At 30.6% G+C, this 26,331-nt stretch overlaps 3 protein-coding genes across 4 annotated transcripts in view; 1 reads left to right on the top strand and 2 right to left on the bottom strand.

Annotated features, from left to right (window-relative positions):
- Positions 1 to 233: 233 nt before the first annotated feature.
- On the bottom strand, positions 234 to 6,196 carry LOC111686704 (nucleolar protein dao-5). The gene is made up of 7 exons (XM_023449071.2): positions 5,988 to 6,196; positions 5,763 to 5,919; positions 5,060 to 5,701; positions 1,832 to 2,816; positions 1,652 to 1,769; positions 914 to 1,580; positions 234 to 831 (listed from the first exon to the last, which is right to left on the bottom strand). The coding sequence occupies exons 1-7, from the start codon at positions 6,054 to 6,056 to the stop codon at positions 638 to 640; spliced, it is 2,832 nt and encodes a 943-aa protein (XP_023304839.2). The 5' UTR covers positions 6,057 to 6,196; the 3' UTR covers positions 234 to 637.
- A 2,476-nt stretch (positions 6,197 to 8,672) lies between these two features.
- On the top strand, positions 8,673 to 17,221 carry LOC111686572 (peregrin). The gene is made up of 4 exons (XM_023448945.2): positions 8,673 to 10,003; positions 10,126 to 11,381; positions 11,455 to 11,888; positions 15,124 to 17,221. The coding sequence occupies exons 1-4, from the start codon at positions 8,896 to 8,898 to the stop codon at positions 16,799 to 16,801; spliced, it is 4,476 nt and encodes a 1,491-aa protein (XP_023304713.2). The 5' UTR covers positions 8,673 to 8,895; the 3' UTR covers positions 16,802 to 17,221.
- A 4,517-nt stretch (positions 17,222 to 21,738) lies between these two features.
- Positions 21,739 to 26,331, bottom strand: part of LOC111686666 (electron transfer flavoprotein beta subunit lysine methyltransferase-like) — a 51,819-nt gene continuing 47,226 nt past the window's right edge. For both annotated transcript variants that reach the window (XM_023449035.2, XM_046953382.1), the window contains exons 2-4: positions 22,520 to 22,720; positions 22,325 to 22,455; positions 21,739 to 22,096 (exon numbers count right to left, since the gene is read on the bottom strand). In XM_023449035.2, coding sequence (XP_023304803.2) covers positions 21,759 to 22,096; positions 22,325 to 22,455; positions 22,520 to 22,720 — 670 coding nt within the window. In that variant the 3' untranslated portion in view covers positions 21,739 to 21,758. The remainder of the gene's footprint in view (positions 22,097 to 22,324; positions 22,456 to 22,519; positions 22,721 to 26,331) is intronic.

Here is a 26,331-nt window from a genome sequence, read left to right as displayed (position 1 = left end):
GGAAAAACGTAGTTCAAGCTTAATGCCTACATGTGTTCATGATACCTATAACATATTCAACCCTACTTTACTTCGTCCAATGGATTTATGGACACATCCAGTTAAAATAATACTTCTGAGAAAAAAATAGAATACAAATTACTTACTTAAGGTCGTCTTATTGAGTTTAGACACAAGTATTCCAAAAGTTAAAAAAGCGGTACAACAGGGCGGTGAAATAAAACTTCCACGGGTAACATTTATTTAATACTTGAAATATTTTTTATTAAACAGAAAATGATTTACAAATTCATAAACAATGTACAACAAGTACTACACAATTAAATGAATTATGCTGTTTATTCCTGCATACGAATGTATGTATTTATATTGATGAATAAATGATGAACTATAAATAAATTTGATAGTGACATCTCTTAGTATTTCACACAAAATCCTTTAACTTCCAGAGGCATTAATTGATCTCTACTGATTTCTCCAACACAAATCGACAAGTCCTAATTCCAAATAAAAAACATAAATTTGTTTAAACATTTTATAACGATGATCAAGGCTGATCTCCGCAAACAAAATAAGAATGAACTTAAAACAAAGATAAACGAAAAGAAAATAAAACGCATCAGTACGAAAGTATGACTCAGTATTTGGGCAGTTCTGAGTAACGTGGTGGTGTAGACCACACAGCACTCGAGTTTCGTTTCAAGTGACGAGCATCTATGTTGGGGAAAATTATTTTTAAATCAGGAGTCATTGGTTGCACAGAGAAGAAACTGTCAATAATCGCCGATGGTATATACTCCTGTTTTAACATAAATGGACCACGTACATGACCTTAAAGAGAGATGAGAAAGATGACAAAAATGATATTAGAATATATACACGATTAAGAAAAATAATACAAAAATATAATTACTTCTACTCCAAGTTGGTGGTGGTGGTCGTTTGTATGATACTTTATCTTCATCATCTGTTGAATCATCTTCGTGCAACATTTCAAATGTATATTTTGAGGATGTTTTTGGTGGCGGAGGCATCATTCTCTGCTTGGCCAACAGTTGCTGTTGTTTCATTTGCATAAGCATTTCACGTTCTTTGGCCGCCTTCAATTTGGCAGCTTCTTCTTCCTGCTGTTGACGCAACTTTCGTTGTATTTCTTCCAATTCACGTTTCTTCTGTTCCTGTTCTTGTTGCTTCTTCAATTGACGCTTCTCCTCACGCTCCTTGGCTAATTTTGCCATGCGTTCAGCACGCTCACGCTCCTTGGCCTCCCTTTGTTGAGCGGCTAACAAATGTTTCTGCTCACGTTGTTTTTTACGTTCTTCTGCAAGATTGTGCAGGCCTTTACGGAAATCATCGGCACTATTTTCACGTTGTAGTGTTTTTGTTGAAGCTGCTGAATTACTGCGTTGCAAACTTGAGGCGCTGGCAGATTTAGGCATTGGCAATGCTTTCGAAGCACTTGTAGGGCCTTTCTTAGCGATAGCACTATTAACAGTAGCAATATTTGAAGATTGTGTAGGGGTAAGAAAACGACCCAATGCTGGTGCTGGTAATTTACCAATAACTGGCGTTGTAGCAGACTAAATGAAGTCGTGATAAATTCAAATATATTGTAAAATATTTTGGAAATTAAGTTTGAAATATTACTTACCGTTGGTGTAACATTTTCCTTTTTAGTACGCAATGGTCGTTTCGATTGTTCAGTTGCTGCAGCTGCGGCATTTTCAAATGCTTCCACACGCATTTTCACGGGACTTTGAGCCAAAGGACTAAAATTAATTAAGCCTTTAGATATCTACATGCATTAACAGAAGAAGCTATTAATACTTACTTGAATAATTCATTTGTACGTGTTGGCATTTTATAACCAGCAGCTTTAGCTGAAGTCGAAGTTTTCGCTGCTCCTTTCGATTTAGATTTAGCTGATGCTGTTGACACTTTTGGTTTTGGTTGTAAAATTGGTTTTTCCTGTTCATCTTCTTCCGTCAAAAGACTATCGTCATCGTTAGGTATAGAGGAATCTTTAGCAGTTTCAAATGAACGCTGGCCAATCGCATCATCATCTTTAGTCGATTTTGTCACTTGGTTAACATCAAAGGTGACATCCCCTGGAGCACCAGCTCCCGAAAGTTTATTTAATGTAACTGTAGAGTTTGGATTTGAATCCATAACAAATGTCGTTTGACCGGGTGCCACTTGAAATGTTGTTTGAGCTGGATTAGTACAAAATGTTGCATCACCCGGTATGGGACCCAAATTCATAGTAGCATCATTGGCCGGACCAAGATTAACTGTTTCATTGACAATACCACCAGTAACAGTTATAGTAGCATTATTAGTTTCCTTTGAATTACGAGAAGGTGGAGTCTCAACTGCGTCCTCATATATAGATGCAGGACGTTTCGATTCTTTAGTTGGTGAAGTTTCCATATTTTCACTTCTACCCAAACTACCTTGACGAGTTCGCGAAGCGATTGGCGAAGGTTTAGGATCAAGATCACTAAAACGTTCAACTTTAATGGGTTTGTGAACGACATCCTTTTTCTTGCGTCCTTTCTTGGCTGGTGCAGCAGTTGTGGTATTTGTAGTTGACGATAATATACTGCTGGCCATTGAAGTCTCTTCCATAGTCGTTGTTGTTTCATTTTTAGATAAAGCCATGGGCAATGGCAAGGCATTTGGTGCTTTAAAAACAGATTCATCTGAAGGAGACTCTGTTGGTGGTAATTCTTCTTGATTACACAAACTGACTTTTTCACGTTTAATTTTAATGCGTATTTCACGAATTTCACTTTCCGTTGATTCAGTACTTTTTTCTGTAATTTAAATAATCCGTTTTATTAAGTTTTTCATAATGGTTTTAACAATTTTTACTAGCTAATTATTAAAAGTCTTGTAGTTAATTCTAAAATTTATTTCTTTTCTGCTTACAGATTGATATTCCACCAAATAGATAATAATTCAAATAACCAGCCAAAAATATTTTTTTAATAGAGATTTATAATTTTACAATAATTACCTAATTTTTTGTTATATTGGCAAAATAAAATCCCTTTAGAAATGTCAATGTAGAACTATTAAGAGCTAAAAGTGGTATATCAACCATAAAACGAGATGAAAGGAGAAAGTGTTCCCGTTTAAAACAGGGAATGATAAACAATAAATAAAAAAGATCATGACATCTTTTATATACAGTATTGTTCGAAACCTCAGCAACTTTTTTTGGCATTGTATACAATGTGCTATAATTTCTTTTTTAATTGATTTATTCAAAATTATATAATTGATAATAATAATATTATGTGTCTACATTATACTAACAACAACAAAAGTTTAATTCCATTTTTGGCCAACAAAATGAACCATAGGATTAAGTACATTGAACAGAACAACTTACTTTATTGCGATTTTCAGCATGATAATGAACCAAAACCTTTGGCAAAGTTGATCTAAGAGTAGTTATCGAGTTATGGGACCCAAACTCATTGATTGTCCATCAAAATCTCCCGACTCAAGTCCCTTAGAGATGCTGTTCGGCATTCTGAAACGCTGGGTCGAAACTCGCAGTTTTAGAAAACATTGCAGCTTGCGAATGGCTTAAAATCCGCTTGGGATTAATTACGAACTATACTAGTAACTAATATATTCCATAAAGGTGTTTGGAACTCAAAAGGACCAAAGATTTTCATAGGAAGATCAAAAAGTTGCTTAAGTTTCGAACAGCTATTTATGGAGTTAATTCAGTTATTATTTTCTTGTAACTCACAGCGAAATGGAATTAAAATTTATTGTTGTTATTATAATGTAGACACATGTTATTATTATCAATTATATAATTTTCAATAAATCAATTAAAATAGAAAATATAGCACTTTGTATACAATGCCATAAAAAGTTGCTTAGGTTTCGAACAATACTGTAAATATTTTAAACAAAATCCTTTAACTTTTAGAATTATTAATTGATCTCTACTGATCGATAAATCCCAATTCTAAATAAAAAACATAAAAACTAAATAAATTAGTTTTTATAACGATGATCAAATTTTACGACCAGTAGAATGGTGAAAGTGTCCCCGTCAGCCTAATATATACTTAACGAATATAGTGAGAATCAGTTCACAAAATTATCCTGAGTGTTATTACCTTTTTCTACTCATCATACACCCGAACATCTATAGCAATATACACTGTATTCCAATTATATTGCCATGAACTTAGACTACTCATTCCTCTGCGGGGATGTGAACTCATCCTGAAATATTGACTATACCATGCATCAGTCCTTAAACCTCAAACAAAATTACCCTCATCTAAGGGTCTTAAGGGAACATTTATTAACAGGAAACATTTTCAAAACATGTAATCTAGATAGCGTATCCTATTTACGACTTATCAAACTTCTAAATGTTAGACGGACATAATCAGATTGGAATGCAAAAATCCTAATACGCCTCATTATTTTTTTAATATATTAATTCTTTATACTGCAATTATTCCTGAGTTGATGCTTTTTCATAGAAAGAAAACATACAGCTAAATTGAAAATAAAATGTACAATATGTTTGTTTCAATATTTGTCTATTTCCAGCTTTTTGGTTTAAGGGAATACAATATTCCCAGCTGTTGGACAGTCTAAACATTCTCAGTTTGAATGAAACTAGAGCTCTTATACGTAATTCTGAGACGCTCCTCGAGGATATTTGTCAACTGTCAGTTAAGTTGAAAAGTGATTAAAATGCTGGATTAAAGAACAAAAAAGTATTAAAAATAGTCCTCGATTCAACATCCCATCCAATTAGCATGTTTAATATTACTAAACTTCTATTTTATATCACCATTGGCTCAATGGGTTTAGATAACATAAAAGTAGTTCTTTCTTTTATTAAATATGTGCCTTATAATGCAATGAAAGTGCAAGAAAACTTTTGTATTTGTAAAACTAAATTATGTAAAACCTAGGTAATGGAATTTACTAAAACTCCAAGATTATACTTATATGTTGTCGCTAAAATAAATACATATGTATCAAACTTTATGAAATATAAAATCTTACTCACTTTTTTCCTTTGTATTATCATTGACATTTGCAATCGATGGTACATCTTCAATATCAGAATTTACTGAAACAATTGAGGGTTGTTTTCCAGGCAAAACGACGACCGAATCGTCGGATTTTTGGCTAGATAATGAATCCTTAACAATTGTCTCATTACCCGAAACTGCTGATGATGTATGTTGTACAGTTGCTGTTGTATTAATGGTGGCTTCATGCATTTGTGAAGCTCGTTGTTCATGTTCTAATTTGATTTTAACTTCGTCGATAGTGGGACGACGTAATTTTTTATGCAAATTTGGCTCCTTAAGGTTCTTTTCAGATTTAAGTTTTGCTGCCCGTTGTGGACGCCGATTGAGCGTATCATCGGCAGAGGAGGCGGTAGGGGCAGGAGGTGGTGGCATAAGATCAGTAGCATTTGAATTTATGTTTTCATTAGCAGCTACATTTTCTTTGTCTTCAACATTTGTTGTTATTGTTGCATCTAGTTTTCTTGGAGCCGGTACAGGCGCTTCAACTTCATTCTCTTTGTTGGAATTTTCTATTGCCTCTGCTGACGCTAATAGTTCTGCATTAGATCGCTTACTTTTTCGTGAAAGCGACTTTTTATCATTTGTATGAGCTGGGGCCTGTTCTTGTATTTTTTCTATTTAAAAAAAAAATAAATGAAATCAGCTATAAAATTATTTATTAGTTGCTAAACCTACCTTCTGTTTCATTATCTTCACATAATGAAGTCAGACGTTTGATACGCTTTTTTGTCTGTTGTGGTGACGCCACTGGTAAATCTTTTAATTTTTCCTTATTGGCTGTTGTTACAGCTGCCTGACCCCACAAAATCACACGCAGTTTCAACAGAAATTCCTTTAAATATAAAAATATTTTTGATAATTATCAATTATACTCTATTGGCATTTTTTTTCTTTGCCTACCTCTGTCATTTGTTCCAACTGCATGGGATACGTTTCAGTCAACTGTAGCAAATTATTTAAATCTTCCATGATTTTATATTAAATAATTATTGACAAAAGTCACAAAGTAAAATTATTTTTTAACAAACTAAATTAAGGAAATAAATAAAAATTTTTGAGCCAGGATAAGATGGCGTTGACTGAATTAGAATCCACTTGAAAGACTTTTTGAATTATTTAACCGCCATATTTAATAATTTGTGGATGGTGGATTAAATGGAAACAGGGTTGTATTATTAGTACTAAAGTATTTTGTAGTAGAGTTGTATTTTTTAATACAGGGTTGTAAGAAAATTACAACATTCAATAATTTATAATGTTTTTTACAACTACATAAATATATTTGAAATAAAACCAGTATCAGTATTTTACTAGTTTGTAAAAAAATTAGTACTGGCTTCCAACTATAACTTTCCTATATTATCTTAAAACTACGTTCACAATGATGGAGTACTTCATCATATTGCATTTCTATTCCTTTTATCTTAACAATATTTTAAATTTGACTATCTTGTTTTAATTCACGTTTCGTTTTAATTTAAGTGAAGTACTCAACTTATGGGCTAAAACATTATTAGTAAAATATTAATTCAAATTTTGTATTAAGAAATTTTTAAAATTATATAAGTATGTTCTAATTAAATATGTGATATTTTATATGAAAATTTTCACATATTTATTAACTTTACTTTTTTCAAACAAAAATGCTTTCAGTGTGTAATTGGTGCCCATAAACTAGTACATTTAGAACTAATATTTTTCTTAAAATTCTAGTAATAGTAGAGTTTTTAGACAATTAACAAAAAATACTATTAAATTATTTATTTTAAACTTTTCCCTATAAAAAATAAAAACGTGTTTAATAACAAAAAATGTAAATTTAGGTTAATTTTTATTATATTACAAATATGTATTTAGAAGTTGTTTAAATTAGATACTCTAATAGAAATTTAAAATTTTATTTTATTTATCAAACAAGAAAATTTATAAATTTTTATATATATGTATATATATAGAAGTAAAATAAAATCATGACCCAATTCCTATTTTTTTATTTTTTGTTTCTGTTACTACAAAGTAAAAGAATAATTAAAATTGGAAATACTGTTTATGCGATCTCCTTGACTTAATAAAATTTTTGATAGTTTTATATTTTTTCTAGATTCTTTATATTATTTTAAATCCATTTAATATTAAATACAGGAAAAATAAAATACATAAATAATTAATTATATCCTTAAATTTTTTAAATTGTAAAAATATGTTCAAATATAAATTCGATTAAATTTAGTTATTAAAAAAATATTTTTCGTAAAATTATTGTTTTTCAAAAATAACACAAGGTTCTGAACACATTTAATATAAATATTTTTGTATTACAAATATTTTTCTGTTGAAAATAAAAATTCGCTTGATAGAAATGAAAAATCCCACATTTTTTATTACAATAAATATTTTTATTACAATAAATATTTTCAATAACATCTTCACAAAAAAAATTAAAATTTTTTTATGAATATGTACTTGATTTTACTTAAAAAATATCCAAATATTTTATATGTACATGTGAGTTATTCGATGTTGTTTAAATTTTTTTTCAACTGTTAAAAAAGTTAAAAATTATTTTAAACTTTACTAATAAGTATCACAAACGACAAATTTGTTTTTGATTAAATTGAAAAATAAGTTAATTATTTTTTATACAAATGTATAAAAAAGCAAAACCGAAATGTTTTTTAAATAATAAGTAAGTTTTAAATATTGTTTTAAAAGTATTAAAATACGTCTCTGTATAAAAAATATTATTTTGAAATATTTTTATATTATTAGTAAGAAAATTAGTATGTTATACACATAAACATCTTGATGAATATATAATTTTAAATTGTGCTATTAATTTGTTTTTCAATATTTGCAAACTTAATATTTAGTACTTAAAATTATGTATTATAAAAATACAAATTATTATATTTACATATTTTTTTTTTGCCTTTTTTAAGTTTATTTAGTTACATTATTTATTTATTAAACTTTTAATATATATATATATAATATATATATATATAATATATATATATATATATATATATATATATATATATATATATATATATATATATATATATATATATATATATATATATATATATATATATATATATATATATATATATATATATATATATAATATATATATATATATATATATATATATAATATATAATATATATATATATATATAATATTGTTATTAATTAATATAATTGTTATTAATAATGGGGTTTTAAATTAAAGAAACGAAAAATATTTCTAGTATTTTGATTGAATTAGTTTGAATATGTATTTGCAAAACTCTTAAGCGTCTTGGCCAAACAAAAACTTGTTAACGTGAAAAATAAAGGAACATAGGTAATTCTAAAAGTATTTATAAATTAATTAATTGATTATAAAAATATTAATTTATATATATTTATTCCCTTCATTTTTCTATTTGTAGCAAAATACAACTCTACATTTAAATGCTTTGTATAAATTCTTATCGGTTATTGGTTACTCAAAGTTCACAACACTAATGACTTTAGCGCCATTAATATGACAGCGAATTTGCGTGGAAAGAAGGAAACAAGAAGAAAAACGTAAATTAAGTGAATTAATAAAAATTCTACTCCAAAAAATTCTGATTTTTCGAATGAAAAACACAAACTATATGAATAAAATGCAAATTTAACAAATAAAACAAAAAGCAGCGTATGCAGCAATAAACAACAGTAACAACAAATAATTATACACAATAATTTGACAACAAGAAAACTGCAACAGCAGAAGGAAGCAGCAGCAGTTGTACGAAAAAGAAAAACACACACATACAATGGGACTTGACTTCGATGCGTTGGAATATTGCAAAAGTGTGAAAGTAAAACAATCACAACCGCCATACGCGTGTCCCGTACCAAAATGTGATCGTAGCTACAAGTCGGTAATTGGTCTGCAATACCATTTGCTCAACTATGATCATGACAATCCACAGCCACTGACACCGGTTATCACGCCAAACCGCAAGAAAGCCCGTCCGCGTGGTGGTACACATTCGACACCAAAAGGTGGTGCTGGAGCTGGTGGAACAGGTGCAGGTGATGATGAACAGAACGGCAGTAAAGGATGTAATAATCGCAATATAACAAATCCTGAATCCTTAGTCTCGTACAATGATGAAGAGCAAACAGTGACGTTTAATATAGAGGGAAAAAGTGTACGTTTAGGTATAAATGATCCGTTGCCGTTTATTGAGGAGGAAGAATATGTTGAATTAGTGGAAAGGGGCTGCATAGTAAATGCTGATGCTCCGCCGTTAGAAGAGAATGCGCCATGGGCAAAAGTTAAAGTGCCAGAGGCTCGGTTTCAAGAAATTCCAGATTACAATGTACCAGATGCACCACCTAGACCCTTAGCCTACTATCGTTTCATTGAAAAGTCGGCCGAAGAGCTTGATGGTGAGATCGAATATGATGTCGATGAAGAGGATTCCGCCTGGCTTGAGTGGATGAACGAGGAACGTGAAAAAACCGGTCATAATGCTGTTAATATCGATACAATGGAACTGTTAATGGATCGTTTAGAAAAGGAATCATATTTTCAAGCTGCCGCCAACGGTACAGCTACTGGAAATGAGGTTGACGACGATGCCGTTTGCTGTATTTGTATGGATGGTGAATGTCAAAATACAAATGTAATTTTATTTTGCGATATGTGTAATTTGGCCGTACATCAAGATTGTTATGGTGTCCCCTACATTCCCGAAGGACAATGGCTGTGTCGGCGTTGTTTACAATCGCCAAGTACGCCGGTGAATTGTGTGCTTTGTCCCAATACGGGTGGAGCATTCAAACAAACAGATAGGGGTCAGTGGGCACATGTTGTGTGTGCCCTATGGATACCTGAAGTTCGTTTTGCCAATACGGTATTTTTGGAACCAATAGGTAAGTACGATTATTTATAATTTAAATTTTTTGAACATTTTAAATGGTTTGAAGCATTTAAAATTATTACCTATTACATTCCTTAGAGTAATTTTAATTTAAAAATAACTTTTTACATTCAGATTCCATTGAAACCATACCTCCTGCTCGCTGGCGTCTAACGTGTTACGTTTGCAAAGAGAAAGGTTTGGGCGCATGCATTCAATGTCATCGCAACAGTTGTTACGCGGCTTTTCATGTAACCTGTGCACAGCAGGCTGGCCTTTACATGACCATGGATGTAAACGAAAATGCTGCTCATAATGACTCTTCTGCGCATGTTCAAAAGTATGCATTCTGTCATGCGCATACTCCTGATCACGCCAAGTCGAAATTGAATCTTAAAGATTTCGAAGATGCTCGTCATAAAATGAAAGAGGCACGTAAGGCGTTGGCGAAAAAGCGTTCATCGGCACCAGTGGTTCTTATACCGACTATACCGCCCGACCGTATACAAGAAATAGCAAGTATGGTACACATGCAAAAGAAAAAAGAATTTCTAGACCGACTCGTCGCCTACTGGACGATGAAACGTAAATATCGAAATGGTGTGCCGCTCTTGCGACGACTGCAGTCGCAAGGAAATCACCATGGTGTAATACAGCGTAATGGCATAGAGGGAAGCCCCGATACTTCGGAATTATATCGCCAATTGAAATATTGGCAATGCTTGAGACAAGATTTGGAAAGGGCTCGTTTACTGTGTGAGTTGGTTAGGAAAAGAGAAAAACTTAAAGCGGCGTATGTGAAAATATGCGAACAAGTGGTTATGTTAGAAGTAAATCCATTAGAGGCAGTTCTTACCAAGCTCTTAGATGCTTTAGAAGCTCGTGATACCTCAGAAATATTCCGAGAACCTGTAAATACTAGTGAAGTACCCGACTATTTAGATATTGTTAGTCATCCAATGGATTTGGGTACAATGAGAGCGAAACTTAAAACCTACACACACCTCGACCAACTGCAAACCGATTTTGATCTTATGATACAGAACTGTTTGGCCTATAACAACAAGGATACGGTTTTCTATCGAGCTGGTATACGAATGCGTGACCAAGCCAATCCATTGTTTCAACAAGCCCGAGAGGCTCTGGCCCGTGAAGGTCTCTTAGATACGAGTCAAACGGACTCGACGGACCATGTCGAAAAAGAAATTGAAGATGAATTGCATCAACTATTGGCAGCCACGCCATGTGAGGCTATTGTACAAAAACTCCTTATACTGGCAGATAAATCTCAGGTTTTAAAGAATCCCACGTATCGCACAAAGAAAATCAAGCAAATCCGTTTAGAGATCTCGCGCATGCGTAAGGCAATACAAAAAGCAAGAATGCAAGCTGTAAGTACATAACTGTTTAACGTACATTGATTTCTAATTTTAAATAACATTTTTTCCATCTTTAATTATTTAGCGCCACAATGTCAGCGTGGGAGCCAACTCACAAACAGAAGAAGATGAAGAAATGGAGGAAAATCATAATGTAGAAGATATGGATGTCGATATACCAACGCCCCCCGTTAAATCTCATACTATCAATCTTCTGCAGCAACAAGATAAGTTTGTACAATCAACACCAAAACGCAGTCGAAAAACCGCTCGAAATCCGCCTCGTTCTCGTCAACAACATCATCCTACGCGTCAGAATCATCATAATCTCAGCGAAGATGACGATGACGACGATGACAGTCTTCACAATCAGGCAAACGGCAGCGAAGATGAAGAAGATGGTGATGATACAATGGGCGAGGAGTCAAAAGGCGCTAGTAATAATACAACACAAACACCACCTTGTAGTCCAGTTAAAAGTCTAAATAGCAGCGCATCACCTGTGGGCGTCAATAGAAGGTGAGTGTGTATTGTCTATTGTCTCTTAACATTGTTGGTAAGTTCATTCTCATGCATCTAATAACATTTTATTTTAATTCTTAGTTATTTATAGTTGTAAACCAAATTTAATTTGAATTTGGATTTACGTTATACGCTTCTTTGGAAATGAATTTTAGAATTTTTCTTAAGAATATTAATTTACTGAATAAGGAAACTTTTGTTTTGTTACACAAAATTAGTCTTAGATTGACCAAATATACCGAAAGACTTAGAAACTTTCTCAGTAAATAAACAGTGAATTTAAACTAGTGGTTTTATTTTTGTTGAAAACACGGGTCAAAAAAAATTTGAAAAATTCGAGACCCAGATTTTTTTGTCAGAGTTTCTTCATCAAATTTTTGATTCGGAAACTGTTTATACACTTGACACTGTGTTATCATAAGACGTTAAAAACCTATTACAAATAGTTAAATTCGGTAAATAGTTGTTTCTAGCCCCATACAACTGGAGCCTTGAAGAGGTCATGCTATAAATATTTATAAAAATGGTGTAACTAAGTTTAATTAAAGTAAGTAAGCTCGAATTATATTATCGATTTTCGTAGTGATCGGTTTTCATTTGATCCTATCAGTTATAGATTTCTCACATTTTCTTGAGAATGTTTAGAATAATGTTTAAATAGTTTGCATTTTTTAATTTTTATTTAATGAAAGTATAAACTGAATGCATAAAATTCATTAGCTATAGAAATCTCATAAAGTTCAATATGTGGCATGTGTAGATTAGTTACTTATGGTCCTATCTATTTTATTATAGAATAGAAAAACTATTTTCTCTTGAACTTTCATATTTATTGTTAAAATTCCTATAGTTTTAATGAAACGTATGTCGTTAATCAAGTTATTCAAAATTATGTATTTATGATGCGATCGAAAACGATTTCGATTTGACATATTTCTAAATATACAAATGCAAGTTTGTATCTGTATATAGATAGATAGATAGATAGATAGATAGATAGATAGATAGATAGATAGATAGATAGATAGATAGATAGATAGATAGAAGATATATAAATAGATAGATAGATAGATAAATAGATAGATAGATAGATAGATAGATAGATAGATAGATAGATAGATAGATAGATAGATAGATAGATAGATAGATAGATAGATAGATAGATAGATAGAACGATATCCGATGTTCATTTTCAGTTTCAGATTCTTTATTAATTGATTGCGACATAGGAATTCTTCCTATAAAGAAATTAGTAACCAATTTTGGTTAATAAAGCTACAGCTAAGTTGATTATATATTCCTAACATTTGAAACAATAGCACAATAAATCAAAAGAATTAATAATAATTTCTTTATTAAAATCTTTATGAAAAATATTTTTCAAATATATATCAAGCCAATAGTTCGTCTAAAAGAACCCGTAAATGTAAAAATCTCAGTTTCATCTAAATCGAATTATTTCAAATACCTAAATAAATAAATAACATACATCATTGTGTAATGATTTGCAGGGTTGTGTAATTGCAATAGTATTTTTAAAAGCTTTTATTTGTTTGTTTTAACTGAATTTAGAACTAGTTAATGGCATTCACGAATCCACCCAATGATAAATCAATACTATGTTCGAAAATTCGTAGCGGCTTGACAAACATAGTAGAATTTTACTTTTGTGCAAATCTTTTGTGAAGTGTATGAGGGTGTTTTGTGTTTGTACAAAAGCTTGTGGTTGGCTTGTAAAAAAACTAAAATTTTTTATTTTTACGCAAACATATTGAATTTTTGTGGTTTGTAGTGTTTATATTCATAAATATCCAATTTTTTACAAAATTTATATTTCGAACATGATACAACCATAGAAAGGTAGAATCATTAGGGAGAGTTGTCAATTCTCTGCCAAGTCAAACAAAAAAGAACAAAAAATGAAAATCACGAATATTATGAAAAAAATAAATAATCTCAGCAAAAATTGTTTTAGTTCCACAACTAGTTCTAGAACGCATGATTATAGCCCGAACTCGTTCTACTTTGGCGTTGAGACCAATGATTTTTGTTCTAAATTGTCACCTTTGGAGCTGGTTCTGAGTAAACGTTATGGAGTCGACACTTGTCCTTTGGAACGGTTCCGGAACTAGTTCTTTAATCAATTTTGTTCGAATTTGTCAATTTTGGAACTAGTTCTAGGGGAGCTTTACAGAACGTATACTTTTAATTTATAAGTAGTACATTTTTTCAGCGTTTTTTGCTCGAATATTTTAAAATTAAGTCTAATTTTGAGAAACTGTTGAGGAATTATTATTATTGTACCATATTTTTTAGAAAAAATAAAATTTATCTGTTAAACTATTTCTTGTATAGGATATAAGAAACTATTAGCAAACTTCCCCGTATCCCGGTACAATTCAATTAGGGTATTTTCAATTCCGTATAGTTCAATTTTATGCAGAAATAAAGATATGAATTTTTAATTTTTTGAATTTTTTTCAACTGATTCTATGAACTAGTATAGTATCAACGTATAACTAATGTCAAAGAACTAATTCCTTGAAAACTCAATAGAAGTATTTTAGATCCATAGCAATGTTCCGAGGAACGGATTCCAGTAGTAGTTGCGACATCACTAGTTCCAAGGTTGTTATTTAAGAATCTGAAGTGGTTTTCTTTGAATTCGTTCTATATCTAGTTGTTTTTAGAACTAGTTCTAAATTTTTTCCTGAGATTTTTTTCAATTAATATGTATTAAATGTGTTTATTTCACTTTATTATATTAATATTTAAATCACTGCCAAAAAAAGGCCATAAAAATTACTTCTTGAGAATGAGTTCATATTAGTAAATTTGGAATCAAATAAAATGTCATCCCTCGTTAAAAGTGTAAGTTGTTGTTATAAAATATAGACTGCGGCCGATACTGTCACAATATTTGTCCGAGTTGTCCTGGAAACCTGTTTCTGCAATGGTTTGTTATTAAAAATGTCTTGTTGTTTTGGTTAGGTTTGTTTTATAATTCCTTTGTTTTAATAAGGTTGATTAGTTCCTTTTTAAAACATGTTTTTTATGTGCCAATACTGATTAACAGTTATGTTTCATTTGCTTTAAAACATCAAATGATATGTATATATATTTGTTTATATTTAATATTTTAATTTCCCTCATTCATGACATCACTTAATTTATTCATCTTGAAACGAGATAAAACAATTTTTAAATATTTCTAACGCACATGCTATTACAGAACTGCGGTGCTGTTTACACGTAAAGCGCAGGCCGCACTTAAACGACCCACAGAGACGACAACGACCACTACGACTACAACTCCCGTTAAGGAGGAAATTCATAACTCTGCCATATCAACGCCAGTCTCGACAATGGGTTCTCTCATAACATCTGCTAACAATGCTGCGGCATCTGCCGTAGCTCCAGCTTCTCTTGTCTCCTCAGCCTTATCGTTAAGCAATAAACTAAGTGGTGGCCTTAATCAACTGACGCCGCTGTCGGCCAGCATTAATCAGGTTTCTGCAACCCTGTCATCAGGAAAATCACCGAAGCGTAATGCACGTCATAAAAGATTAAACGAAATGCGCAATAGTTCTTCAATGTCACCGAAAAAGTCTCCAAATCGGACAGGTGCGCCACCCGGATCTGTTACTGGTCTATTGGGATCGACAACAGTAACAAACACTGCAACTTCGTCAATTTTAGGAGCAGCACAACAATCAACATTGCTACCATCAGCATCAGCGCCGCCAACAATAACACCTTTAACGCCTGCAACTAACTTAAGTAGTTATCAACATATTCCTGATAAATTTCGAGTTTATCGTACGAACAATGAGCGTGATGTTAGCGAAAGTGATGATGATGACATGAGTGATATCTCTGGTAGTCCATGTAGTAGTTGTTCTGGTTTTAGTGTAAGTGGCAGTGGTTCAGATTACGACTCAAGTGACGACGACGATGACGAAGAAGATGAAGATGACGACGATGAAAAGAGCGAGCCAGAGGTGGAAGAAAATAATACCCGTGACAGACCAGACATTGAAATGAATGATAGTACTACAATAGGAGCTGATGATCAAGCCAACAATGGCCAAGCCATGAGTTGTAGCGGTGATAGTGATGTAGGAAATGTTGATGCTGATTCCGATACTCAAACACGAAGCATTACCCGGCGAACACCCACACCTTTAGATAAACGAGCACGTAATACAATACGTTCGAAACAAAGGCGGAGATTAGCATCAGCCCAGCCCAATGCAGACTCAACGCTTGCTCACAATACCTCTCCTGCTGTTACAATGGCTGCTAAGACGGCAACACGTTCGTCCATTAAACAACGAAACGCTACACCCACACCAAATAATGTAAATAATACAAAGACACGTAAAAGTCATAGTGTAGCTTCGGCGGAGGCGGCCGCTTCAGCTGTTTCAGCTAACAGTAATGGTAAAACGAAAGTGAACAATACAAATAATGAGTCCCCCGACTCAAATAGTACGACACAGCATTTGATAAAACCTCCCCTTGAGCCGTTACAGCTGGTCTGGGCAAAATGTCGCGGCTATCCTTGGTATCCAGCCTTGATATTAGATCCAAAAACCCCTAAGGGGTTTGTTTATAATGGCGTGCCATTACCTGCTCCTCCTACCGATGTTTTAGCTTTGCGCAAAAACTATCCTCACGATATGGAGGTATTTTTAGTTTTATTTTTCGATGCCAAACGAACTTGGCAATGGTTACCCGCCGTCAAACTTGAGATACTAGGCATTGACAAGGAATTGGATCAACAGAAACTCGTTGAATCCCGTAAACCCACAGAACGTAAAGCTGTTAAGAAAGCCTATCAGCATGCTTTACATTATCAAAGTCAAGTTTCCGATTTAGAAGGTCAAGGACCGGATCCGATTATGTGAAAGTTAAATTGTTTAAAAATGGTGGCAGAAACGGAATAAGCAACACTTACACAGACACACACACACCCACAAATATAAAGAAAAACACATATGCCTCATTTTTTTCTATTTTACCGCTGTGCTCTTTTTATTAATTATTATTATATTATTGATTTATTATAAATATATACATACCCACACACATATAGATTCATTATTATACATATACTATATATAATAATGATGATTATTATGATGATGATATACATAGTTGATGTAATTTTCCCATTTATTTTTAATATTTCTTAATTTGTTTTCTTAAATTCTATTCTATTCTCTTCAATAACTATTATATATTTAGTTGATTTCTCCTAGAATTAAAACAAACCTATAAATAAGCTCTCATTTAGTTTTTTATTTAATAAATGTAAAATATAAAGTGTCTTTGTTTTTTATTAAAAAAATAAGAAAATATAAATTTCTAAAAATTCTTGTCTTTCTCAATTCAAGGCACAAATCTAAAAATTAAAACAAAATGATGGAAAGAAGATTTATATAGAAAATTATTGAACAAACTTCTGTATGTATTTATATAGCATGTAAATTTTCTATATTAGAATTTTCAATATTAAAATATTTAAAGATTTATTTGTCCATTTCGATAAAGAAAAGAAACAAAATGTTGTTGCACTTTTATTTTTATTTTATTTTTTTCTACAAATAATTTGTTCTAAGTTTTATTAATTGTTTTCTGCTTTTATTTGTAGTTCGAATATCTATAAATATTTTTGTTTTATTAATTCTATTATTACTTTATTGGTATTCTATAACATTTGTATTATAAAAAAACACAACGTTTAAGTAATTCTATTTCTTTATTTCTCTTAGTACTTTTACTATTTTTAAGATTTTTTTTGGTAAATAAATATGTACTAATTACGTTTTCCTGTTAAATTACATTTGTTTCTTAAATTTTATATAAAAAAGAGAAAGGTCTGTAAAAATGGTTGAAAATCATTTGTTTTGTTTTTGCTTAACTTTTTTTCGAAATTTATTTTAAGAATAAAAACTATTTTCATTATTTTTTACAATGAAAAATGATTTTCTTTTCTTCCTCATTTTTTTTAGTTTTGTTGGAAGGAAAAAGATTTTATTATAATTTGCAGTTTGAAACTAAATTTTCATTATTTTCTGTATTCTGATTCCTTTTTAGAGGGATCTTGATAATTATAGAATTATCCATTTAAGATATATTTTGGGGCTTAATTAAATGAAAATTTGATTCTTGATCAGGAAAGAAATAGTTATATTAAGTCAACACAGCGAATATTTATATGAAATTCGTTTTTAAAATTGTACAAAATTATATGTATTCGTGGATTTTAATAAAACTGTCTGTCTACAGAATCTAAGGTTTCAATTTGTGTAGATAAATTTTAAAATAATCCTGATCAAAAAGTGTGCAAAATTCTGAAAAAGAAAAACATTTTGTACAGGAATTTGAAGTTTAAACAGTTTCGCTGCTATTCCTGTGGAAAAACTTTGTAAATTAGGTCGTTACAGTATGAGCATCCAATGACCGTGGATATGAAATGAATTTGGGGCTAAAATTTTGCATTTGACTTTAATTTTCTAAATTCAAGAAATATGGAATATTATTAAAAAATTGAAAATAGTGTTTTCATTGCTAAGGTTTATTTTTGGGTTGAATCAATTACGGGTCAGATTATCGTTCTGTGAACCTATTTCCAACATAATAAACAGCATTCTAATCAGGCGATTTTTAAACCTTAAAAAGCATAAAAGCTGAAAGTACTTTAAGAAATAGTTGGCTTTTCTTTTTTAGTCAATATATAAAATTCAAAAATTAAACTTTTCTTCTAATATAAAATTAATTTTTAAATTTGTTTAATCTATTATTACTTTTATATTGTTTAAAATGCCCTCCATTAGTTTAATTTAATCTTTAGTAGTATTGTTGAAAAAATATTCAAAATTTCATTCTTAATAAAACTTCAAGAGCTATTAGTCTTATTTTTAATTGTTTCTTTAAATTTAAGGGATCAAAAAATTTGATCCCTAAAATAAACAAAAATTTTTGTCTTTTAATATCAAACATATTCTTTTATATTTGCAGATTTATAAATGTATTTCAAAATTTAAAATTCTTCAAATTTTGGCGCTAAATTAAAAAATTAAAATTTTAATTTCAAAAACTCATTTTAATTTAAAATAATAAAATATTTTCTTTCTAAATTTATAAGAAATCAACTGTAAGTTATTTTGTTTATTAAAACTAATTAACATTAATCTAACATTAATTACTTATAAGTCTTATATTATAAAAATAATATTAATATAAAAAATGTAAACAAATTAATTGTAAAAGTAAACATTTATTAAGTTTTAAATGTTTCCTTTTTTGTTTTTAACTATTTTTTTTGTTTGAAATCTTTTTCCGTATTTTAAAAATTGTGGTTATTTTATTTCACACAAAACAAAACAAAAAACTAATAAAATCATTTGTAATATATTATTATAAAAAACTATAATAAATTAGAATTAAGCTAAGAACATGTTTAAAAATACAAAAACATTGTAGTTGTTTATTGATTAGAATTTAACGTAAATACTCGTGAATAAATAAAAAAAGAAAAAATATTTAAATATTCACAAATAGTAAGAAACCAATTGAAATTTGATTATTAATTGTAAAATTTACATTCAAGATGCTCTTAAAATGCAAGAAAATAAAAAACAAAACTAAATGTTAACGATATATTTTGTGCTTTTTTATTGTATTTGTAACTAGCCAAAGGGACCTGACCTAAGCGTTTGGATAAGTGATCCTAATAATGTGTTCTTTCATAATCATTTACTCGAACTAGTTTAGAAGTTTTAAAATTAATCATGTAATTGAACCTATAGCCCTAAATAAAACATATTTTTGGACTTTTGTTTGGAAATATATTTTCCTAGACCTCAGTGTAAGATTAAAAGCACTTTTCTGGAAGTTGAAGAATTGCAGCAATGAAAAGCTTTTCTAAAAGTAATTTCGAGTTACAAACTAGTAAAGTGCTGCTATTGGCTGGTTTCTGTAGGACATGGTCTATCCACTTCTATTTTCGTCCTGTTATTTGCTGTGCAATGGTATCCCCTTTCGTCACGGGTTGAGGTCGGTATTTCCTCAACCCGTTGGATACGTCATCTTCTCCTCCTTTTTAACCGACGTCACACGGCCTAAAAAACAAAAATGTATTACTTAGGAAATAATATTGTTGTTGATTATAAAGTTATTGTTATTGTTATTGTAGCAGCCACCGATTGTCGTTCCACTTCGCACCAGAACGACTCGGAGTTCAACGAACAACGACCAAGGATTGTTAACCCAGCCACACACCGACTTTACACGTATAAAGTTATTTGTCGACACTGTTGCCTTTGTTTTCTCCTTGTTTATTTCCAGGCCTACATTTTTAGCAAATACAACCAGGTCGCTTAACACACTTAACATACTCAATATTATATGCAAAATCCAAGTCTTCCAATCTTTTGTTGAAAGTCCAGATAATTCCCCTTCAGGGCATGGGAGAGAGGGGCAGCACTGTTTGACTCCTACATTGGCGTTTTATTAAATCAAATGCTTTTTTTAAATCAATAAAAACCAAATAGAGTGGTGTTCGGGATACTATCAATTGTATTAACCTGGATCGTCTGATCCAGACAGTTTCTATGTGGTCTGAATCCTGCTTGTTCATCCCTAAAGAGCTCTACGATATTCTGCAAATAATTGATGTCATACTTTATAAACTATATTTTAATCATGCGATTACATATTTACTTTTATAAACCAAATATTTCTTTACAAATGAAAACCCAGTTAAAAGATAAAAAAGAGAAGTAGAAAAGTGATTGCAAATAACATATTCGAGGTAAATCAAGATTTGGTGAAAAGAATAGTAAAATTTTCATAAGCGTGTCATTAAGGGAATATGTTATATAGGATTTCTACTGTTTCTAAAACTAAGATTTAAAATAGTTCAGAGCTGCCAAAAATTAATAATGACACGCTAATGTATTTATGATGAATTTTATTGCGACACTAGTCTTTTTAAGCGAATTGTAGACATTATATTATTTTGTACCCTACACAACTTTAGTGGGGAGGGTATATTGGGTTTGTGCTGATGTATGTAACATACAAAAATATTCGACCTATACCCACCTTAAAGTATACCAATCGGCATGGAATCGTTTTCTGAGTCGATTAAACTATGTCCGTCTGTAAGTCTGTCCGTTAGTCCGTCTGGCTGTCCATGTAAACATTGTGCGCAAGGTACCTATTGTAATTTTCAAGATAATTGGCAGAAATTTGGCACTCGCGTACTTGTTTTTAACTTTGTATGGAGGCTAGGGCTAAAAGAAGCCCTTTCATTTCAAAATTTATCAGGGTATTTAAGGACAGTATGAAACAAAAGCCCTTCTCGGGAGAAACCTAATATACCATACCACTAAAATGGTGTCGGGTATAAAAAGTGCAATAAATAGGCATTGTTACTATAAGATATCTAATAGGTGTATTATAATATATAATGGCAGCCAACCTTTCAATAAGATGGCGAGATGATAGTTCCCTTATTTGATGAAATTGATGGTACCTTGGAACTACTATGGCTATACTTGATAAAAACCATTTAAAAACATATATCCGATATTTTGTTCAAGTCGAATGGTCACATGAGTACACTTTATCAATTGCTAAGGTGCTTTATGCAGCCTCGTATGGATCCTTATAAAAATAATTGCGAATATATCAAATGCATCTTCTCAAAAGGAAACTTATATATTGTATGAATAGCTTTCGGTTTCCCTATCCCTACCTCTACCTAATTGGTCTTTACCGTTACACAATGAGTGATCTATGATTTATAAGTTAAACTAAATAAATAAAATTGCAATATAACAATGTTCTTAAACTTTATTGAAATCTCCAAACATTTACATACTTAAAACCTCTATTTTCAATACAACAATTTTCAGTTAGTTCGTATGTGGCTAATTTTTTCATAAAATTCAAACGATTCTCCGTTAAACCATGACGTCCGGGATCACCAATAAAAATTAATTTACCCTCACTGCAACACTTGTGCAACCATGGCAAAAGAATTTCAGCAATTTCTTCGTCATAGAAAAGGTCACCTATGAAAATGATATCTTCGGAAATATTAGAACCAATTAAATTATCACTTGAAGTTTTTAACTTTTCTAGACTTATTCCATTTAATTTTGCATTGAGCAGAACAGCGTAGCTGGCAGCTAAAATAAAAGAAATCAATATTAATAATATTATGGATGTAGGATGAGTTTATAATTATTATAAATATAGGTTGGTTTATGGGGATTTTTATCAATTATGGATCGAACTATATCGAAAGAGATCAGTTCTTTAATAAGATAATGAGAAGAGAGGAAATTAAAAAATATTTAATCTCTCTAATAATAAAGTGTTTACTAAGTATTTGGACCTTTCCATATTATACTTACCATCATCAATATCATTGGCTACAGCATATTTTGCATTTTTCATTATGGCTGCTATAGAAGTGGCACCACAACCACTGCCAACATCTAAAACGGACTTGTTCCTAACAACATCTGGGTTTTCCAAAACAAATCTAAAATGCAATAGATCATTTAAAAACATAAAAATTTTAATTTATAAAATTGTACGCTAATTACTTGCTTAAAGCTTGACCTCCCGGCCAATAGAATGCCCAAAATGGATCATTATCAAATATACGATTTTCCACCTCCAATTGGGGTTCGTGAAAAAGTCTACATTCAGGTGTTATTAAATGCAGTGATATTTCCGGTGTCAAATGTTCACGTGATATTTTTGTCTCTTTCAATATATTCTCTTCGATTTGTTTGTTTTGTAATCTAGAATTAATGAAACAGGGAAATGTAATTGTTAATACTACAAATCGTAGATGTTTTTTATTGTTATTTTAAAATTTAATTAAATTTATATTAAAAAAAAATCTTGTTTATTTGTTGTTCAAACGCAATAACAAACAATATTGAAATACTCAATAGACGTACTTAATTTGATGGATTGTCTTGTTGGCTGTCTGGTCAGTAATTCTCGAAGTGCGTATTTTGTAGTAATTATTGTTGTTTTGCAAATTTGTATAAAAGCAAAAAAAAAGTAAGATCATTATGTGATAATGACTACTATATTACAGCCTTTTGATAAATATGTAAGTACAGTTGCATATTATTTATATAATTATGTATTATTACATACATATTATGTGAAAATTTGCAAAGTAATTTTTAATTCGACCTAGCCTAGTAAGGCTAATTGAGACAAACTAACAAATCTGGTATGCATAAAGATATCAATGGCAATTTTTTGGTTTATTGAATAATTTTCCCATAAAAAATGTCTGCATTTATTAAAAGGTTAATATTTTTATAAATTATTAGAAAATTTTTACTGTTCCCACGGTTAAAACCGAGTTTCCCATGGTTAAAACCGAGTTTCACCTTACCCATCTTAAAATATACCAAACGAACCAGAAACACTTCCTGAGTCGATTAAAGCATAGGCGCCGATGTATGTAAATCTAGTAAACAAATCTAGTAGTTATACCCTACACCACTTAAGTGCAGAGGTTATATTGGGTTTGAGCTGATGTTTGGGTATAGGACAAATATTATTGTACGTTACATACCACCTTAAGGTATACCAATCGGTAATCAAGCTACAAGTAACAATTTTGAAGATAATTCAATGAAACTTGGCGCATGATCTTCTATTGTACCAGGGTTGAAGCCTATTGAAAATGTTTAACATCGGTCTATTATTTTTCCTAGCCCACATACAATAGAACCCGCTGAATAGGGCTTTCAAACTCTAATTAATATACTCGTATTTCGACAAAAAGATGCACAATCAAGTTTTGTATTAGCATTGATGGCTCGGATGAATTTTGTATTGATAAAACCTCCTTTGACCCTAGTCCCTATATACAATGGAGGTATGTATTTTTGTTATTCCTAATATGCCATCGATTTTACATTCCGTTACGGAAAAAATAGATCAAAACTAAAATATATTCGTTAAAAGCGCAATTTTAATAGTATTTATAATTTGTTTTAATTGTGAATTTAATCCGATTTAGCTAAATGTTGTACGTCGTTATCATCTATAATATGTGCTCAGTTAAATGGTAAAAAAATTACCTGTCGATTTCTGCCTGAAAGCTTTCATTCAAAACATTTAGTTGCGAAGTCTATCACTAAAATTGAATTGTTAAATGTTTGTTACTGAGAAGAAACCCAGTAAAATATTTATTATTTCAGAACATTAGTTTTCGACAACAATATGTTTATTATGAATTGTCCAACTACTTAATTTAGCAGTTGTAGGTAACATATAGTCGAGCATACCTGTCAATATTCATTTACTATTTAATTATTTGTGTAGGAATAAATAGCTACATATTAGACGTACGTTATAAGTGCGAATAATTGACCGTAATTAAATATTCATTATTTTATTTCAGACACTTTGATATACAAATTGCAATAAAATGTATTTAATAAAAAAATAAAAAAGTTATTGATTGTTTAAGATATATGCAAAAATAATTATACCAATTTAAGACCGACTGTAAGATAGCCTATGCTAGATACACAATGATCTTACAATGATGTCAGAATATGTTTAACAACAGAGTCAACTTACAAAAATTTTAAGTTCATAATTACAGATCTTATGAACATTTTCTGCTAACTTTTTAAGATACATGGCCGTTAAAACGGTACACCTTAAATAAACTTGTGAACCTTAAATAAACCTGATCCACAAATTGAGGACGAGTTCACAACGATTTCAGAAATAGGTACTTCATGGTGTATTAAATATTATACACTGAATGTAGAATCACCAATTATGGACAAATTTTTTTCAATCATATTGAGTTAAGAAATATTTTATAACATAAAAGAATCTAGAGGTGTATTACCAGAACATTACCTCTCTGAAAAGCTTTTATTCAGTTTATTCCAAATCACTGATATAACTAAAGCACAACTTAAAGCTTTTAATAAAACTTAAAAGCCTCCTAAATCTATAAAAAAATTTAGTAATTAGACTTAGTAGTAATCACTTTTATACATAGATGGGCACTTTGCAGTACCAGTAAAATTGCAGTAAAAATAAGTTTTTACTGTTTACTGAAAAAATTTTCAGTATTCAGTAAAGTTTTACTGATTACTGAAAAAAATCAGTATTCAGTAAGTTTTTACTGGTTACTGAAAATATTTTCAGTATTCACTAAATTTTACTGATTACTGCAAAAAATTGCAATTAATTTACTGGTTTCTGCAAAAAAAAAATGCAGTATTTTACTGATTACTGAAAATGTGTTTACAGTATTCCGTACAATCTAATAATTTACTAAAAATTATATTTTCAACATATTTTTGAATATAAGACATATTTATAATCAAAAGTAGCTATAGTGCGATAAATTTTACTTTTTGGCATTGTCAATCTTTTCAGAAGACAAGAACTTAGCTATGTACAAATTAATATAATAAATCTAAATCTTATATTATTTTGTCAGCCAATAAAAAGTTGTTGGAAACAATATTATATTTTGTAATATTACATTATTAATAGAAAAGAGAGTAAAAGAGATTAATATAATAATAGTTGTTTGAAAATTTTAGTTAAATATAATATTTTTTTACTAATAATGCATTTTGGTTGAAAATTTTACTGATTACTGAAAAAAATTTCAGTATTCAGTAAGATTTGCATTACCAGTATTTTTTACTGTTTACTGAAATTTTTTTCAGTATTCAGTAAAATTTTACTATTTTCAGTAATCAGTAAAAAGTTACTGAATACTGAAAATTTTTTCAGTAACCAGTAAAGATATACTGAAATTTTTTTCAGTAACCAGTAAAAATTTTCTGATTACTGAAATGTGTAATGCAGTAAAATTATACTGCAGTGTGCCCATGTATGCTTTTATACTAGATTTTTGAAGAAACTCTCTATTGGGTAAAACAATTTATAGAGGGGTTAAGACTGATTTTGATCGCGATAATATGTAAAAGTCAATTAAAGACATTTTCTAACAGGGACTTTATGATTTCTGCATAACTTATCAATGAAATTACGACTTTGGTTCGATATAGTAAGCATTTGTCAAGTTATATTGAAAATTGGTAGCGTGTGGTGCTAAATAGTGTCTGATTTTAATACTTTAATGTAGTTGTAGAATCATTATATTTGAGAATTACAAAACTTGAGCATAAACGCACAATACGCTACTAAACTACTGTTGTAGGGTAGATGAATGGCACAGTGCTTTATGTGAACACCTGCCTTGACGGCCTTATTCCACTTTGGTGTTTTTCATCCACTGGGTAGACTTGAGAATAGTCTATCATGTGCCCCTGAATCCCTCTACTTGGCTAAGACGCTTCATGTATAAGCACTTTGCTAAAGTACTAGTGCTATCTAATCTCTT

Source organism: Lucilia cuprina, chromosome 6 (assembly GCF_022045245.1).
Source record: "Lucilia cuprina isolate Lc7/37 chromosome 6, ASM2204524v1, whole genome shotgun sequence".
NCBI lineage: Eukaryota > Metazoa > Arthropoda > Insecta > Diptera > Calliphoridae > Lucilia > Lucilia cuprina.
This window is presented reverse-complemented; position numbering and strand designations above follow the sequence as displayed.